Source organism: Mytilus californianus, unplaced genomic scaffold (assembly GCF_021869535.1).
Source record: "Mytilus californianus isolate M0D057914Y unplaced genomic scaffold, xbMytCali1.0.p SCAF_8, whole genome shotgun sequence".
NCBI classification, from domain to species: domain Eukaryota; kingdom Metazoa; phylum Mollusca; class Bivalvia; order Mytilida; family Mytilidae; genus Mytilus; species Mytilus californianus.
Genome location: NW_026262734.1, coordinates 98,342,414 through 98,363,552, shown reverse-complemented (window position 1 = coordinate 98,363,552; position 21,139 = coordinate 98,342,414). Strand labels below are relative to the sequence as shown.

Below are 21,139 nucleotides of genomic sequence, written 5' to 3'. Positions count from 1 at the left end.
TCGACAGATTACAAATAGCAATAATATGTAAAATAACTAGACTCAGGATAGAGATGGTATTCTAAGGCTTTTGACCTAAAAATTGCTGACCAAGTAACCCTAAACACACCTTGTTTTTTGATTGGTTTTACCTTAAAAGGAGTACCCGGTGTACCACCATTGGTTAGTCTACTATCATTTGAAAAACTATCAGAGAGACTTTTAGTTGGGTCCATTTTTTCTGGTGTCCTCTGCATTTGTTGTTGTATCTTCTGCTGCTGGTGTAATTTCAACATGGCTGCCGATTCAATAATTTGGTTTGCTGGATTGGAAGTTTTGTTCATTGGAAGACATTTTCCATAAATTTTTTCAAGAAACATTTGCTAAAAAGAAATAAAACAAAATCATATCTTTAAAGCATGCTTTGAAACGAGCCTGTGTCGCTCACCTGATATTTTTGTTTACAATTGATGCATGAAATAATGCAACCATTATACTTTTGCTTTAGTTTCAGAGATATCAACCAAAAACTGCATTTTACTCCTATGACTATGTTCTATTTTTAGCCATGTCGGCCATGTTGGTTGGCAGGCAGGGTCATCAGACACATTTTTTAAACTACTCTAATGATGATTGTGGCCAAGTTTGGTTAAATTTGTCTCAGTAGTTTCAGAAGAGAAGATTTTTGTAAAAGATTACAAAAATTTACGAAAAATTGTAAAAAATTGATTTTAAAGGGCAATAACTCTTTAAGGAGTCAATTGACAATTTTGGTCATGTTTGACTTATTTGTAGATCTTACTTTGCTGAACATTATTGCTGTTTACAGTTTATCTCTTATCTATAATAATATTCAAGATAATAACCAAAAACTGCAAAATTTCCTTAAAATTACCAATTCAGGGGCCGCAACCCAACAACAGGTTGTGTGATTTGTCTGAAAATTTCAGGGCAGATAGATCAAAACCTGATGAACATTTTTACCCAGTCAGATTTGCTGTACATGCTTTAGTTACAGAGACAAAGTCCCACATGAGCGTCTACTGTACAAGATCGACCATTATGGCATTAGAGGGACAACAATAAAATGGCTGAGAAACTTTCTGGATGACAGACAGCAATGTGTACTCCTGGAAGGAGAATCGTCAGAAACCTCGCCAGTGCAGTCTGGAGTCCCACAGGGTAGCGTGCTTGGCCCGCTGATGTTTCTTATTTTTATAAATGACCTCCCAGAGTATGTGTCATCTTCAAATGTTAGACTTTTCGCAGACGACTGCGTTCTCTACCGACAAATAAGAAACGAAACAGATGTGAACACCCTTCAAAACGACCTGGATGGACTACAACAATGGGAGGCAGACTGGCAGATGGAATTCCACCCCCAAAAATGTCAACTCCTAAGAGTAACAACAAAGCGAAAAACAGTTAAGGCAAACTATAACATCCACGGCCATATCCTAGAAGAGGTTGACTCTGCGAAATATCTTGGCGTCTCCATACACAAAACATTGAGTTGGAACAAACACATTGACAACATCGCAAAGAAAGCTAACTCCACCCGAGCTTTTCTTCAAAGGAACATCAAAAACTGTCCTAGTAAAACTAAAGCTTTATGTTATCAAACGCTTGTAAGACCACTCATGGAATACTCTAGCACCATCTGGGATCCATCTACTAAGGACAACATAAACAAATTAGAAGCTATACAACGCAGATGCGCACGATTTGTACTTAATGATTACAGAAGAACAAGTAGCGTAACATCAATGCTACAGGCACTAAACTGGAAGACGCTACAGGAAAGGAGAGCTCAATGTAAGGTCATCATGTTTTATAGAGTAGTGCACGAACTGATTGCCATACCAACTACAAATCTACAGCCAGTAACATCAACAGTAAGAGGACACAAAGAACGATTCCTCGTTCCTTTTGCCAGGACTCAAGTATATCGATACTCGTTTTTCCCAGATACCATCAGAATCTGGAATGGACTGCCACAACACTTAGTAAGCTGTACAACCCTTGAATCATTCAAAAGGGGTGTGCAAGTGGTCCAGCTTCGATAGATGTACAACCTTGTTTTTATCGTTATTTTAAAGAAGCACCATTTTCACTGTAGATAATTCGCACTTACCCGCACATTTGTTCTCACATCGAACATGTACATAAAACAGTACGATAATACTCCCATGGGAGGCCTGTACTATAAAGGAAGAAGAAGAAGAAGAAGAAGATATAAGCCAAAAACTGCATTTTACCCCTATGTTCTATTTTTAGCCATGTCGGCCATGTTGGTTGGCAGGCATGGTTATCAGACACAATTTTTAAACTAAATACCCTAATGATGATTGTGGCCAAGTTTGGTTAAATTTGTCTCAGTGGTTTCAGTGGAGAAGATTTTTGTAAAAGTTAACGACGATGGATGACGGACACCAAGTGATGAGAACAGCTCACTTGGCCTTTTAGGCTAGGTGAGCTAAAAAAGAAATCTTACAATAATGTTGAATCTATATAAATTTACTGTTGTATAATTTTCATACAATTTTTGCAATCTAATATGTTAAAAAAAGAATAATTCAGAATGAAATTTTAAATGTATCATACATATGGTCACTGTTATAATATTACTAAGACCATGTGATAACATAACTTTTTTTCAGCCTTTTATGTTAAAGCTCTAGTATGATTGCTGAATTAAGAAGACAACTGTACAAAACACATTTCTATTGATATTTAAAAAGATATGACTACAGGAATACTGCCTTTTTCTGTAGGGGCTGTTCCAGATTAAAACACATGATAAGGGGGTTGATGGAAGCACTTTTTTTAGACCCCAGCCACCCATAGTATACAAATTTTATTTTACTCATAATTCTTACAAAAGTCTAAAGATAATGCAACCACCAACAGTTTATTAATTTGTGTGCCTTCCATCCCCCATGCATTAAAATCTGGAACAACCCTTATGTTAAAACATCCTGTGTCTTTGAGTGGGTATCTCTAGCACTGATAATTATCCCAACTTTCTATCTGCAATAGCACATGTTCAAAATTACTTAGATTGATCATCTTTTTCTTTCCCTCTACTTACCACATCATTTTTAGTAAGTGGTGTTCCTATTTCTGCCAGAGTAAAATCTATAAAAGCTACAGTGCCATCATGGGAACAAGCCATTAACTCCATGCCATTTTTACTCCTAATAACAAACAATAAGCATTATAATTCATCTTCAGGCAATACTAATTGTATTCATTAATGGCCTGTTTTTTTTTTATTTGAAACATTTTCTGTTTCTTGTCAGAGTCTGTTTAATTTCTAAAAAAAAATCTAAATTAATGACGCTTTATTGAAATTTTTAATCACACATGATTACTTGCAATTATATCAGATTTTTTTTTTTTTTTCATTAATACATGTAGGTAGTTTATATAAGGACCAACACAATGCAGTGTGAGCTATTGCTCGATAACTAATACCTTGAATCTTGCTTTTGGGTGAAAAGAAATATATCTCCCAAACAATGCTATGTCAGTCACAGTCACATTTGTTCAATTCAATATTAATTTTGAAAAGTAATGTTTTTTCTTAATCCAAATCATTTTATCAAGTCTATTTCAAAGTCTCCCCGAAGAAAATTGAACATTAATAAGCCTTGATGTTTCTAAATTCATATAACAAGAAAACTAGAAGGCAATGAAAATATTTGAAATTCAAACTATTGATTCAATATTCAAATTGTTTGTTTAATATTGTTCATCCTTGAATTCCTTTATAATCAGTGGGGGATCCAGGGGGTTGTTCCATGGGTTGGAACTCCCCCTTTTTTGTTTGACAACTAATGCTTTTGAATGGGGACATATGGTTGGACTCCCCCTTTTTATACAACTTGCATATGTTGGAACTACCCCTCCCCCACCCCTTTTAAAATGGCTGGATGCACACTTGATAACTGATAATTAATATGTCAATCATTATGTCGTATAAAGGCTCATTGTCTGTCAAACTTTTGATGAATGATCAACATGTAAATGAAATTTGTTGAACACATTGTAACAAATATTTATGGAACTAAGCCAAAAGTCCATGCAAATATTGAAATATTCTAAAATTATAATTGATAAAAGTAATTTACAAAGATTCAGAGTAAACTTCCTTGAGACAGCTGCTACAAAAAAAGAAACAATCATATCCCAAAACTTGTTATATTTCACAAGTACTACCATAATTTATACTAATTTATCTTTGTTAACACATGACATGTGAGTTGTTTTCTCTGTCACAGGTTTTGTCGACAATTTTACATTTCAATATTACAAGGGCAGATGAATTGGAATATGCAAACAAACAAAACATCTTACCTGCCAGATTGACTATGCAAGGTATAATTTTCAACTGGAAAAGCAATTTGTAACTCACACACATCAAATTTGAGATAGGTTGTACCCAATACTAGATAGACATATCAGGTTTAATCTATACTGCCTACTTTTTTAAGACATAAAACAACTTCATATATAATCAACGTATTTACACTTTTGGTATTTAGCTGAATTGTGTCTCCGAATGACCTTAGATCTGCTCCGAATAACCTTCTGATGTCAAGCAACAATCACTTTTTAATTATGACGTCAAATTTTTAAAATTGTGATGTCAAATTTGACGGGAACTTGTGTGATTTTAAGTAATGGCGGACAAATTTGCATACAAGTGTAAATACGTCTATTGATACAAACCAAGTAATGTCAAGTATAGCACTGTCAAAAAGGTCTTTAGTCACCACCAATGGTCTTTTCAATGCTGTCAGCTAAAAAGATAAAATAGATCATAAAAAAACTTCGCCGAGCTAGCTGGATACGACCGCAGAGGTCCAACCCTAAACAGTTGGGGCAAAAATGGACACAATATTCAAGCTTGATACAAGTCTGAATTTGGATTGTAATTAAATATTTAACACATTATAGGTTTCTGACACAGAATAAATGTAGTCAAAGAACTTGAAATTGGTAATAATATTTGAATTTATATTCAATTGAAGATTTCTTCCTGTTGTGCAATACACTGTGCTGTTGTGCAATACTTAGCAAATCTGTTTTCAGACTATATACAAAGAATTAGCAAAATAAATTGTGACCCCCCTCCAAAAAAAATATATTTCAAGAAATTGTCTTTTTGTAAAATGTGGTACAATTTAAGAGAAATCTATACACTAAAACACGAGTCATTGTCTGAAAACTATAAAAATGCTTGTTTTGGCCCCTTTTTGGCCCCTAATTCCTGAACGGTTTTGGCAATTATCCCCAAAATGAATCCCAACCTTCTACTTGTGGTATTGAACCTTGTGGTACAATTTCAGAGCAATCAAAATACTTATACACAAGTTATTGTCCTGAAACTAGAAAAATGCTTGTTTTGGGTCCCTTTTTGGCCCTTAATTCCTACACAGTTGGGACCATCACCTCCAAAAACAATCCCAACCTTCCTTTTGTGGTACTGAACCTTTCGATTAAATTTCATAGAGATCCATACACTTAAACTAAAGTTATTGCCCGGAAACCAAATGTCTTCGGACGACGTCGACGCCATAGCAATATATGAACGCAAATTTTTTGCGGTCGTATAATGAACCTTAAACCATGATGATGAGCATCTGAAATAGAAATAAGTGATGAAGGCTTCACATCCAAATGCAAATTCATGTTTTCAATGTTATAGCTAAACCAGTACTTTTTAAAAATGTTAAACCAAGTACACATTATCTCTAGGATTGTATGCAGATTTTGTCAAAACCATGAAATAAAAAATCCACAATAATACAATTTTTCCTCAATTCATGAAAATTGGTATCCACCTATGTAAATTAAACCGAAGTGTTGAAAAATAACCTGTCTAAAGCAAACACTATGTAAAAATGAAACCTGTATGAATTTTTGGATCAGAACACACAAGACATATATTCATCACTGATTCAGCATGAGTATGCTGAACTTTTCTATCATCACAGCCTAATCTTCAACAAAAGCAGTTCATCAGTTGAAGAGAATTCAGTTTATCATGTTTAAATAAGACTAACTATTCTTTAACTTCTCTTTGTCCCAATACTTTTAAAGCCTGTTGGGTCTAATATTTTGCCAATATTAAGCAAATTTACAGGCAATTATCAGACTAACTGGAGACTGCTAATTTCTGGTGATCTGAATATTCAATGTAACTTTGTAAAATTGTTGTGAAATTTAATAAGACCGTTTTTTTTTTTTAAATTTCCTGACACTTTAAATGACTACTTGTCCTGTTACACCTTTATATACACAACTTACCCATACTGAGAGAGATCTGTCTTTACTTCCAATGGCACAACAAGTGTACTGGGGATGCTGAAAATAAGAAAAACAAAAGTTGACACCAAAAAAGAAGGCTCTGTCTCTTAAATTTTTTTAACAGATCATTTTTCACCTTTCAATGATTGTAATTAAGTAATTTATGTTTATTCTCATATTCTTTATGAAATTTACTGACTTTGTAGTGGCATGCTTGCCTAGAGTGTGAAGCAAAAACTGATCTGCTCTGAGACATGCAAATTTGGAAGATGTCACAGGGAAAAGAACAAATAATTCCAAAGTTGGTTTAAATTTGAAGTTTTCATAAAAATTCAGGACAACAAAAAAATGCCAAGGGATGAGGGATGTTTTAAACAATGAAATGGTTATATAAATTCATTTTTTTTAATTTTCAACCAATCTCTCCCTGGATTTTATTTTCTCCATGCTCACTCTCTATTAAGTACATGTAATTAAAAATATTTTCATTTGAGTTTCATGCATTTTTAATCAAAATCAAGCTAAATAAAATGCTCCGCAGGGCGCAGCTTGATACGACCGCAGAGGTCGAACCCTGAACAGTTGGGGCAAGTATGGACACAACATTCAAGCTTGATACAGCTTTGCATTTGGATTGTGTTTAAATATTTGACACAGCATAGGTTTCTGACACAGAATGAATGTGGTCTAAGAACTTAAAAATTTTAAATTGGACATTCACCTATTATGGTCCAATATCCAAAATCTAAATACATGGTTAGATTCAGCATATCAAAGAACCCCAAGAATTCAATTTTTGATGAAATCAAACAAAGTTTAATTTTGGACCCTTTTGACCTCAATGTGGACAAAGTTGATAACGGGGCCCAAAAATCAAAAATCTAAATACATGGTTAGATTCAGCATATCAAAGAACCCCATATATTCAATTTTTGTTAAAATCAAACAAAAAAAAAAAGTTTAATTTTGGACCCCGATTTGGACCAACTTGAAAACTGGGCCCATAATCAAAAATCTAAATACATGTTTAGATTCAGCATATCAAAGAACCCTAAGAATTCAATTTTTGTTAAAATCAAACTAAGTTTAATTTTGGACCCTTTGGACCTTAATGTAGGCCAATTTGAAAACGGAACCAAAAATTAAGAATCAAAATACACGGTTAGATTCAGCATATCAAAGAACCTCAATAATTCAATTTTTGATGAAATCAAACAAAGTTTAATTTTGGACCCTTTGGACCTCAATGTGGACCAATTTAAAAATGGGGCTTAAAATCCAAAAACTAAATACAGGGTTAGATTCAGCATATTAAAGAACCCCAAGAATTCAAGAATAAAACCCCATTGAAATTGGTCAAGAAATAAGCAATTTATACGAAGTATCTTCTTTTGCACAATACTGTGCAATTAAATATTTCTTGCTATTGCGCAATACTGTACAATTGACAATTTCTTGCTATTGCGCAATATTGTGCTATTGGATATTTCTTGCTATTGCGCAATACTGTGCAATTGAAGATTTCTTGTTATTGCGCAATACTGTGCAATTGAAGATTTCTTGCTATTGTGCAATACTGTGCAATTGAAAATTTCTTGCTATTGCACAATACTTATTATATAATAATTTACACATCCTGTTTGGTGTGTATCTCCTACCATATCATTATTATTTGCTTTTAAATATAAATCAGAAATAACCAACTTAAAATGGAAAATTTTAAAAGAAAAAAAAAAGGAAAAAAAGAAAAAAAAAGAAAAAAAAATCCCCCCCCAAATTTTTTGAACCCCCTTATGATTCATCACCCCCAAACTAAATCCCAGCCTTCCCTATGTGGTATGGTACCTTGCAGTACAATTTCAGAGAGATCCATACACTTGAACACAAGTTATTGTCTGGAAACTAGAAAAATGCTTATTTTTGGCCCATTTTTGGCCCCCAATTCCTAAACGTTTCGGCAATTACCCCCAAACTCAATTCTAGCTTTCCCTTTGTGATATGGAACCTTGTAGTACAATTTCAGAAAGATCCATACACTTACACACAAGTTATTGTCATGAAGCTAGAAAAATGCTTGTTTTTTGCCCCTTTTTTGGCCCCTAATTCCTAAAATTTTGAGGCAATTACCCCCAAAATCAATCCCAGTATTTCTTTTGTGATATGGAACCTTGTGGTACAATGTCAGAGAGATCCATACACTAACACACAAGTTATGTCTGGAAGTTACAAAAATGCTTATTGTTGGCCCCTTTTTGGCCCCTAATTCCTTTACTGTTGGTACCATAACCCCCAAAATCAATCCCAACCTTCCTTTTGTGGTATTGAACCTTGTGGTAAAATTTCATAGAGATCCATTCACTTAAACTAAAGTTAGAGTGCGAAAACCAATGTGTCTTCGGACGTCTCCGGACGACGCCAGACGACGACGACGCCAACGTCATACCAATATACGACCACAAAAATTTTTTTGCGGTCGTATAAAAATGAATAAAATCCTCCCTCCCTCCCTTCCTCCCAATATTTTCCAGAAAAGAATTTTAAGAAATCTTACTTGTTCTAGTAACTTTAACAAGATAAAACTCATAACTATATAATACCTGTTCTGTGCCTTTTATTCTACTGGCAAAAATATTAGGATTAAATCTCTGAAAAGTAATACAAAAAAACTGTATAAATCAGTCTGAAAACCAACTAAAATAAAAGAGGTCATATTCAACTATTTATAAACAGTAGGTGAAAAATATACTTATCAACTATTAATTATATATATATATATAAGAAAGGACGGTTTTAACAACATAATTTAGATATGTTGGATTTATGTCCCAAAAAATGGTAATATCTGTTTTCTTCTTTTCAGTCTGATTTTTAATTGATACTAAAAAAAGAAATACATATTACCAACTACACAAATGTGTGAAATGCAGTCAAACTGTACCACACATACCTGTTGACACTCACCTATTTAAAGGAAACACCTTTTATTGTTAGTTTTATCATAAAATATTCATTTTGTAGTCATATACTGTCACTGTGAAACACATACTGATCACATTAATAAACAGTCATTTTACATTAACTTACATTGTGATTTTACTAAATTTTTTTGTTTGCCAAATATTTGCTCAATAACCATGATAACAAAAAAATTAAATCATGATAATATTAGTAGTTATAATTTATGATGGAAAAAGTTCATCACACAAAATCTCCCTTAGAAAAGAGTTTTGCTTATATCCACGTCATTTGAATTCTGGTAGATATTTGTCTCGATGGCAATCATACCATAACTCCTTACTTTTATAATATTCAGTATTTTTTATATTTTTGTCGATTTTTTGCTCAATAACAAACAAAAATAATACTAGTAGTTACAATGCATGTCAGACAAGATGCTCTCAAGAGCCTGAATCGCTCACCTGTATTTCAGAGGAGAAGATTTTTAAATGTTAGCAAACTTGATGAACAAATTGTGTAAAATTGTCTTTTAAGGGCAATAACTCCTTAAGGGGTCAATTGACAATTTTGGTCATATTAACTTTTTTGTAGATCTTACTTTGCTGAACATTATTGCTGCTTACAGTTTATATATATCTATAATAATATTCAAAATAATAACAAAAAACTGCAAAATTTTGTTAAAACTACCAATTCGGTGGCAGCAACCCAACAATGGGTTGTTCGATTCATCTGATAATTTCAGGGCCAATAGATCTTGACCAACTAAACAATTTTACCCCATGTCACATTTGCTCTAAAAGATTTAGTTTTTAAGATAAAAAACTGCATTTGACCCTTATGTTCTATTTTTAGCCATGGCCGCCATGTTTGTCGATGGATCAAAACTTCGGATACAATTTATAAACTAGATACCCTAAGGAACATTTAGTTAAAGTTTGAAGGTATTTGGCCCAGTAGTTTCAAAGGAAAAGATTTATGAAATAGTTTACCACGACAGACGATGACGACGACGGACGCCAAGTGATGGCATAAGCTCACATGGGGCCGAAGGGCCCCAGTGAGCTAAAAAAGTTCACACACATTCTCCTTCAGAAAAGAGTTATTTTATGGCAGATTTCACCTATATGCTTCTTTCAAAAAGTTTTATAAGAATGAAATTCACACAAATTATTACTTACAACTGCAGTGATAGCTTTCCTATGACCTACAAAGTCCAATGTTGCCTTCCAACCATCACGTTCAATGATCTGTGCTGTGGGTCCTGAATTATTCATTGCATGGGCAGATACAATGTACGCTCCATCTGGTGACCAATTCAGACGTAAAACATGAGTGGTCCCACCACACTGAAATTATATGGAATTTTTGTAATTCTTACCTAATCATGTTTTTGCTGACCGATTTTACTTTTTGACATATAGTTTGAATTTTTTCATTGGTCTAAATTCAATTATGATGTTTTATTTCTAGAGAATCTCTTGTTTTTCTATTTCGGAGGGGGAAAAAAATCACAAACAGTGAGCTATTACTCACAAATGATACCCCTGCTATAAGTATTCAGTAAACAGGAAATTGATAAGCAATGGAAGTGAAAAGGCATCAATGGATACCATGTTCACATGAAGCTTAATATCAAATTTCAGTCAACTAATTTGTAGTTCCTCAAAAAACGCAACACAAATTTTTTACATGTTCACTATGTGTAAGAATATATATACATATAAGAATATGGTAGACAGGAAGTGATGAGTGATGAATGTGAAAATGTATCAGATAGTATGCATGATAGTATAATATTATTCGATAAACAAAAGTTGAATAGCCATGAATGTCTGAATATACATTTGGTGCAGTAAAATTGGTACTGTAAATGTTACAAATGTGTTATTACTACCACTAAGTCGATACTTCTTCTGTTGGACTGTAAGTCCCAATGGGTATAACCCACTCAGCAGCCAGTACTTTGGTCCAGGCATTTAAATACAGATAGTGTTCTACTGACATTTTCCCTTGCAAAATTTTTGAAATAATTTTAAATTTAGGAAATCAATGTACCTCCCTTATGTACAGCTTTGATTTCTTTTCCATGTTGTTTTAGGTTTTGGATTTCAAATATTTTGGCCTTTAGTGTCACTGAAGAAACAATAGTTTGTTGTTATGAACACATGGTGTGTCAGTAAAATTGGTACCATTAGTATAAACAGTATTTTTTCTGCTAGTAAGACAATACAACATGTACAATATCCTATCTGAAATTTTGCTAACTTGCTACATATTACTTGTCTAAAAATTCACTTCAACCCTGAAAATCGTAACCATTTTCACTGATGAGATAACATATGTATTAAAAATCAATTTCAAATAAATTATGATATTGAAATAGGTACCTCTTGGAATGGTTTGGTTATGGATTTCTCTTCCTGCCAATCTCTGGTTCTCCAGATTCTTACACTTTTGTCATCAGCCTACATAAACAAAATGTATTTATTATAAGTAAATTGTTTGAATAAATTGTTTAGAGAAAATTATATAGTCATGCATAGTGGCAGTTATATTTTATTATGTAATTTTTTTTTGTGTCGGTCCCAAAGTCAAAATTTTCATTTATAGTGGATATTTCTTCAAAATTCTTGTCTTTATAAGGACTATGATGCAGATTGCTGTCATATGTGTTGAACTATATCTAACATGGTAATTAAGATATGAAATCGTGCTGTTTATTTTAGCTCTAAAATTCATTCACAAGCTATCTTAACATGCTTAACATAGGGCAATTAAGCAACTGATATTGAAAAAAAAAAATGAGATGTGGTTTTATTGTAAATGAAATTATTACCCAGCATAGAATAAAGAACAAGCTATCATAGGCAGCCTTAACTGATGAGAGAACCTATATTGATGACGAGCTATGCTAATGTCTGTCTCCTTTAAGTTACTGAATGATGTATGCTGATATCAGTCTTTTCATGTCAAATTATATTCTTGATAAAAAGGAATAAAGGCAATTTATTTTTTTAAACTGACTTCACCAGCTTGCCCTACCATTGGATCATTACAAATAGGGTTCAAGATAAAATTACAAAACGTGAAGGTGATACTTAACAGGGTTCCATGAAAAATAGTAAAAAAACTTCGAATATCAGAGAAAGGTAAACAAACAGAAAAAAAATGTAGTCCATATTGCTTCTGATACGGCACTTATAATGTCACATACCTGTGATGCTAAATATTTCCCTACAGGGTCCCAAGTCACACCTTTCACTAGACCACTGTGTCCTCTCAACACTGCTAACTGTTCTGAAAAATGTAAAATATGTTTCTTATTGGAATTTCTACACAAGACTGTGATTCTAAATAGTTACATAATAGCCAGGTTATTTAAAAACTGGACAACAATAAATGAATTGATTAATTCAACTTAAAACAAATTTGTATTATTATAAGGTCCTAATCAAACAAATACAGAAATAGTAAACCATTTGAATGAGAAGTGTTTATGTAGTACATGTAGTACCAGCCATGTAAAAGAATACACATCAAAAGAATATATGCTGAAATACAGATTCATCATCTTTCTTTCCAAAATTTACCCAGCAGATTTATTGGTCTCGTGTACCTTTCTATTTATTTTGAAAGTTTCATAGTTGTTACATTCTCTGGTGAACCATACCAAAGTACCAAGGAAAACCCATAAAATCTTTTCACTTTACCGTTTACTCAAACGCACATGATTTGAATAACTTCTTCCAATTCATGAAAAAAAATATAAATGATAGGCTACGGTGATCTGTACCGCTAGAGGTTCACCAAATCATGACAAATTTTCATATGAAACAAGGATGGCAAAATGTTTTTAATCTACAATTTGTATATATATAAAATCTCACCTGGAAATTTGTCAGCATTCCATACAACAACTGAGTTATCTACACTACAGGAGGCTAGCCAGCTATCATTTCCTGACCATGCTAAATCTAGAATATCTGTAGAAAAGGAGACAAATTCTATTTTGTATCAACAGTGTACACAAAGTGATACTGGGTTTGGGGAGGGGGGTTTATTGTGTTGCTGGGTTTCTGTGTCATTCATATGTGCATGCAAGGTAAATTCATTAATTTTTGCATTGTATTTTATTATTGAAAACATTTCGACTGGATTGGTGTTGCAAAAATAGATCAATGGGGAATGTGTCCATGGGACACAGATGATGCTCCCACTTGCATATCATATAAAGTTATAAAGGGACATAACTGAAAACGGTAAAAGTGACACTACCCAAATTTGTACTTGATCTGTGTTTTGTGGTAATAAGCATTGTCTATATGTTTCATCACATTTGGTTGAGGCTAACTTAAGTTAGAGAACAGAAAGGAAAAATTCAGCAATTTTTCCATTTATAAACCGAGCATAACTCTAGAACTTAAAGTGACACCACCAAAATTCCAACTTGATCTGTATTTTGTGGTAATAAGCATTGTGTATAAGTTTCATAACATTTGGTTGAGGCAAACTAAAGTTAGAGAACGGAAACGAAAAATTCAGCAATTTTTCCATATGTAAAGGGGCATAACTCTAGAACTGTTTAAGTGACAACATCAAAATTCAAACTTGATCTGTGTTTTGTGGTAATAAGCATTGTGTATAAGTTTCATAAAATTTGGTTGAGGCAAACTAAAGTTAGAGAACGGAAACAAAAAATTCAGCAACTTTTACATTTGTATAGGGCATAACTCTAGAACGGTTAAAGTGACGCCACCAAAATTCAAACTTGATCTGTGTTTTGTTGTTATAAGCATTGTGTATAAGTTTCATAACATTTGGTTGAGGCAAACTAAAGTTAGAGAACGGAAACCAACTTTGGGACAAGGGTAAAACTTAATGCCCCCTCCGCTACGGCGGGAGCATAAAAAATTCATTTTAAATTTGGATAGCATTATTCTGTAATCACAATAATTAATCTCTATTTTTGTTTATTGTTTAACAAATTTTACAATAACAAATGCATAGACAAATTTCTAAATTAACAGTATGCTACATCTTCTAATAGTCGTATTATATTACCTTGAATTTGCACAGGTAATACTTAAATAATATCTAATAATAACTATTTACAAAGCAGATTGTGTGAAAGTTATCTGATACAGGACTCTAGAATGTATGGTCTGCATACACACTTGTCATTATCTAGGGTTGTTTACTCTAAGCCTGTATATAAGTTGTTTTTTTCTGTGTAACAATATTTTAAGACAAGAGGCTGTCAGAGCGACAGCAAACCAGATTTTTTAATATTTATTTGTGTCCTGGCATTTTTCAACATCACAAGGACCATAACTCCTGAATGGTGAAAGTGAAAATTGTCAATATTGAACTTGACCTCCATTTTGTTATCAGTAATAACATATTTAAATTTGAAAAGCTTTGGTTGAACGATTCATGAGTTAAAGCATGGACACGACTGGAAATACCATTTTTCAATCTTTCAAGAACCTTAACTCCTGAACAGTGAAAGTGAAAATCGTCAAAAAGTGAACTTGACCTCCATTTTGTCATCAGTAACAACCTATCAAAATTTGAAAAGCTTTGGTTGAACGGTTCATGAGTTAAGCACAGACACAACTGGAAAGACTATTTTTCAATCTTTCAAGAACCATAACTCCTGAACGGTGAATGTGAAAATCATCAATATTGAACTTAACCTCCATTTTGTCATCATTTACAACATATTAAAATTTGAAAAGCTTTGGTTGAATGGTTCTTGAGTAAATGCACAGACACTGTTTGGCAGTCGCTCGCCCGCCCTAATGCCAGCCCGCCGTACATCCCCAAATCAATAACCGATTTTTCCTTCGGAAATCAGGTTAAAAATGCAAAAATGTATTTCTCGTCAGTTAGTAGCTCAAAAATGTACAAATTTAATCTAGTTGCCTTTTTTAATCTACTGTCAGGTCCACGTTTTTTTTTTTTAAATTGTTGTATTTACAAATAAATGGCAATCAGAAACCTATGGCTAGGTGCCTAAAGCATTCAAATTATTTTTTAACAATGTTTTCCATTTCATGAGTGCCTTCTGTCAGTATCATGTATGTTAATAAAATCGAACAGCCCTTACTCTTTCTAAATGGGAATTTATAATCAGCATTTAATTTTACTTCATTTTGTGTGTAGAAAATAAATTTAAATAATTTACAGACTTTCTGATCATACATGAAATCTTTTAATCTTTCCATACAATATAAGCTCATCTCAATCCTTGATCATGCTGAGGTCAAGTGAAAATTATGTATTACCTCCTGAATGTCCCCTGAGTGTTATAGATGGTCTCCATTGTTCTTGGTTTTTAGTGTCAGATCCAAACATCGTAGACGTTGATCCGCTGTACCTGAAATAATAATTACAATATTTTGTTAAGTTAGTGAACAAGATTGTTTGTTGTCTGCTTAACATCCAGTATCAAATCTTTCATGCATGCATTTTAATAAATCTTAATTAGTAGATTCTGCTAACTACAAAGGGCAGGAAATCTGAACGACCACTGGTAGGGATTAAATTAAACATGCAACTGAAGACTTAACTAGTCAAAACATAAAGCTGGGAAAGTACACATGCTAATCATGTGACAATTTGAATATTGAAAGATGTACTTTCATGTTTGATTAAAATATTAATCATACTATAAAGACAAAATAGAAAAATTCTTAACTGTTCTCCCAAACTTGAAAGAGAACGATTCACTGACTAACTATACAAAAGACTTGTGGTCATAGGCAGCATAACTGGGGGAAAAAAGTTGGTATTTAGTAACTATTTTCTGATGATCATGCTGATCATGAAACTGGCATCTTAATATATTTTAGGAATCATTCAGACAAAGTTCAGGTCTGACTTGTTAACAATTTACTATTTAACCTGCAACACTAAGTAATATAAACAGAAGCTTGTAATGACACTTGCAAGCAAATGAGCTTAAAAATAAAATGTATAAAGCTTGTAAAGTTTTCTTAGAACTTATCATACTATATCTTGTAGTGATTTCATTACCTTATCTGCCAAATCATTATTAGTTTGTCATCTCCCCCAGAGGCTAGATATTTTCCATTGTTTGACCATCGTACACAGTTCACACAAGCTGAAATTCAGTAAACAATCAATTACTAAAGAAAACAATTTGACATAGAAATGTTAGCAGACAATATGATTAGAATACAGATCGTGTGTCCATAATCTTAAATCTTTCTCACAACAATCCATTCTAATTTTTATTCCATCAGCCAATGAAATTTCTACCTTTAAACTTTTGAAGGTATATATCACTACACCAAAACCAGAGGCTCATGAAAAGGTCCTTAAAACAGGAAGTAGAATATATCTTTGTAAGTGAAGCTAGGACACAGGATCTGTATTTCGATCAGACTGGTTAGGGCTATTCCATTAAAATGTATGTGGGAGGGTAGGAAGGGACTTTCAAAATATCCCTACAACCAAGAACCATTTTTTAGATAATTTTGCATAATGGTAATAGACGCATACTGAAAAAAAGACCCATGACCCACATTCAATTATTAAACTTCCCTTCCTACCCTCCCACATACATTTTAATGGAATAGCCCTTAGTAGATTTACCAAAATATGATTATATACATGTGACAAAATTTCAATTACCTAGCAATATTGTATAGTGCAACCAACCAACTTCAAGTTGTTGACTGTATTATGTTGGCTTGTGTTTTATAGAGAGGTAACACTTCACCAAAACACTGTAATCATACTAATGATCACTAAAAGATATTGTTCTAATAGTTTGATTTATGTTTGCGCATCCCAAATACACAGCTATCATTTTCTATACTTAGAAAACACATAAAAATGAGTTCAAAAGAAAATAAAATCAATTTCACATCAGTTCATTTATCCCTTTTTGGTCTATTTTTTAAATAATAGGACACCTTAGACAAATATAAATGATATTAACATCAAAATGGCTAACACTGAGAATAGATTTCTTCAAAATACGGACAGCAGTATGTATCTTATCTATCATGAAATATAGCAATATGTCCTGAAAATATTTCAAGTGTAAAGTTATATCTCTAGTGTTTACATGATACTTTAGGTTCACTTTTTGTTTTTTTAGCTCTCTCCACATCTTAAATTGTAGGAAATCTTTAAATATAAAAATAAGAAGATGTGGTATGATTGCCAATGAGACAACTCTCCACAACAGACCAAATGACATAGAAATTAAAAACTAAAGGCCACCCACGGCTTTCAATAATGAACAAAGCCAATACAGCATAGTCGGCTATATAAAGACTGTTCTTAAAATTTACCAATGTGATTGTCCATCTGGCAAATAATTTTTGGCACATTTTTATCTTTCTCATCAGCCTCATTTCTAACAGGGGCTGTATTCCAAATTACAACTTTTCCTGTATCATCACCTACAAATACAGAAAACAATAATTGAGAAACTTTACAGTCAGTTCATTCACTAAGAGCAATGAAGAGGCAATATCATGTTCTATTACCCTTCAACTCCTAGGTACCTCCTGAATTCATATGTGATACCCTTGGGAGAAAAGCAATTTATGTAATATTTTAAAACATTTATCTCTGTCAGTACATCTAGAAGTGGTCTCTGCTAATTTGGTTGAATTTCATTCAATTTTAAATACTGTTGAAAAAAGCAGAAGCCTTTTAATACAGGAACAAATATACAGCCCTCAATTTAGGCTATTAAAACAGTCGCCTGGGCGACCTATAAGCCTCCAGGAGACCTTAATTTCATTTTTGGTTGACATCTGGCGACTGTAAAATTCCGGATTATCAACCTGCCTCCGGTCGTATTTTATTAAGTTTTATTCACAGTCAGTCATATGAGCGCTTGAATGTATGCTAAATCTTGAATATGATTTCAAGCATTTTTAATCTTAACAGGGTCTATAAAGCGCTTAACTTAACTGGGAATACAAGCGTCTAATGAAGTGTTTTCGGGGCCAATACATCATGGCAGCCAAACAGATGTTGCTGTCCGGATTTTTCAAAACAAAGATGTTTCACCACCTAAGAAACAAAAAGAAGGGGGGAGAGTTCCTCTATAGAAACTCCAGCTTTTGAAGAGCCAAGTACATCTTCTAATGTTACAACTAAGCATAAAATCGCGGCAACAACTTCAAGTGGTACTGAAAAATTTATAAGAAAATTCCTAAACAGCTGGCTAAAAAAGTTCTCCTGGTTGATCTATAATGAATCTGAAAATAAAATGAGCTGCAATTTTTGACAGGGCCTTCCTGATTTAGCTGGCCAATCGGATTTCATTGAGGGATCTAAATCATTTAAAAAGGAAACCATTAAGATTCATAACGGAAGTTCAAAGCATAAATTGTGCAGAGACACGGAATGAGTAGATAAAAAGGGTAAATTTAATATATATATATAAAGCTGATTTTTTTTTTGCCTAATAACATGAATACTGAAGTTGTAAGTAAACAAAGAATAAAAAGTTTATAAATAAACTGAACACAGAGAAATGTCTTGTTTGTGTGACCAGGCCTTGCGATCATAAAATTTTCAAGCACTCAGGCTCAGCAATCAACCAATCAAATTATAGGATTTGGTGTTTTGAATACAATTTTTTTTCACAGAGTACCGAATAAAGTTTTATGACCGAGGGCCTTAATCACTCATTTTAACAAATGGTAGTGTCATCAACTACGATACTTTAGTCGTAGGTTAGATAAATAGAGGCAAAATATATTTTTTTAGTAAATCATCCAATATTTACGTGTTTTAAAAATATATTTATTAAAATCTTTAATGATTGTAATATGACTGTAATACATCAACAATGTCCGAAAAAAAACCTTAAATTTATCAGATATATTTGATTTAACAAACTGGGATCAGCTGTTAAAAATTTAAACCACTTGTTGCCTCATTTCAATTTTTATCCAATTGATAAACCATGTATATCATGTATATATATATATATTACAGTGAATGTGTATAATTAGGGATTATGTATAATCACTGGTAACTTTAGTGATCGTATATAATTACTAAAATTTTAAGGAATTATGCATAATAAATGACTACAAAAAATGTCAGGGATTGTAGAATCCCTGATTATACAAATTCACGGTAATATCTTTACATAGTATACTAGTCAACCAAAGAAAAGAATAATCCCTCTCTGACTATGATTTACTCTTAATTTTTTCAATTGCTTTACCTTGTCCCCCAGTTGCAAATCTGGAGCCATCTGGATGAATGTCTATGGAGAATATTGGCTTACCTAGAAAATAAGAAAAAGTTATAAAACATACCAAAATGTACCAAAAGAAAGTTTTTAAACTAAATTCTGTAAGGTGAATGCTGTTTACTGATACCATTTGTTGTTACTTAATATGATAATATGGTCATGCAGTGTTCTAGGATTCGAATCATGACTATTTCCCCTAACCTGTCGAAGGAGAATTTGGAAAGCAGACAGATGGCTTTTTTTATACTTCTTACTGACCTCTCACAAATACTGCTGATTGCATTTAAATTATATCAAGAGGCTTCATGAAACCTGTTAGTATTGTTCCTGTTTTGTGGTTTTTTTCCCTTGAGCAGCTGTATCAAACCAACAGCTGTACAATGTAGCTTCTTTAGATATAGCTTCCTTTAGAATAAGAACATATTGCTGATTTGATGAGAGGAGGACCATAGAATAACGGTGTGAAAAAAAAATGGGTTTAACAATATGCATGATATGGGCACCATAATTTAAGAAATGTTACCATTACTGCCGCCTGAAATGATTGCTTTCGAGATGCAAAGGCCATACTACCATGTCGTCCATAGGATGTGTCAGCCATACCACCACATAGTCCATACTTTAAGTATTTATTCAATTGTAATTATAACATAAAATATAATAATACAAGTGCCAATGAGACAACTCTCCATCCAAGTCAAAATGTACATGATGTATAAAAAGTTAACAATTATAGGTCAAAGTACGGCCTTCAACACAGCCTTCAACACGGAGCCTTGGCTCACACCGAACAGCAAGCTAAAATGAATAGTGTAAAACAATTCAAACAGGAAAACCAACGGTGTAATCTATATAAAAAATGAGAAACATCTATGAACCACACTAACAAACGACAACCACTGAACAACAGGCTCCTCACTTAGGACAGGTGCATGAAAATGCAGCGGGTATAAACGTTTTAACAGTCATCAACCTTCATCCTAACCTGAGACATATAGAATAACTATACATTATCTCGAAAAATATAAATTTAATTTGTACAAGGCTTAGTAACAGGTAGAAAGCGAGGCTTTGCAGAGCATTTCTATCCTGTTTTGAGCCGAGAACAAATAAAATTTATATTTCGAGACAATGTATGGTTATTCTTTATATACTGCAACACCTACAACTGTTCCAAATAAAATATTTAGGGTAAAAACCATCATTTTTTAATTTGGAGTGAATGACATAAAAATTCTGTGAACCTGTACTTTTTGTCATAAATAAAACTTTACGGAAACACATTGTCAACGTCATAAACAAGGCGATATACGGTCATTGACTGTGTATCACAAATATACGGTCAATGTAATTTGACTGCGCAAATAGCACAGCTGCATAAAATTTGTTGTTCAGAGTAAGAGTACAGAAGTGAAAATTTATCATCATACTAAATACTTATCAAAGGTGGTACATATTAAAAATAGTGAGACAATTTATAACACAAACTAAGTAGACATTGAATTACAGAAATGCATTACAAATTGTGTCAACAAGTCAAATAAACACAAAAGTATGATTTCAGTTACTGAAAGCTAGTTAAAAGCTAAAAACAATTAACAATAAAAAATCATGCATCAGAGACTA

At 32.9% G+C, this 21,139-nt stretch overlaps 1 protein-coding gene across 1 annotated transcript in view; it reads right to left on the bottom strand.

Annotated features, from left to right (window-relative positions):
- Positions 1-21,139, bottom strand: part of LOC127712599 (protein HIRA-like) — a 49,544-nt gene that overhangs the window by 25,423 nt on the left and 2,982 nt on the right. The window contains exons 2-14 of the mRNA XM_052219117.1: positions 19,484-19,546; positions 17,583-17,693; positions 16,294-16,381; positions 15,543-15,634; positions 13,143-13,238; positions 12,470-12,552; positions 11,643-11,720; positions 10,434-10,601; positions 8,892-8,939; positions 6,295-6,351; positions 4,714-4,784; positions 3,071-3,176; positions 132-362 (exon numbers count right to left, since the gene is read on the bottom strand). Coding sequence (XP_052075077.1) covers positions 132-362; positions 3,071-3,176; positions 4,714-4,784; positions 6,295-6,351; positions 8,892-8,939; positions 10,434-10,601; positions 11,643-11,720; positions 12,470-12,552; positions 13,143-13,238; positions 15,543-15,634; positions 16,294-16,381; positions 17,583-17,693; positions 19,484-19,546 — 1,292 coding nt within the window. The remainder of the gene's footprint in view (positions 1-131; positions 363-3,070; positions 3,177-4,713; positions 4,785-6,294; positions 6,352-8,891; positions 8,940-10,433; positions 10,602-11,642; positions 11,721-12,469; positions 12,553-13,142; positions 13,239-15,542; positions 15,635-16,293; positions 16,382-17,582; positions 17,694-19,483; positions 19,547-21,139) is intronic.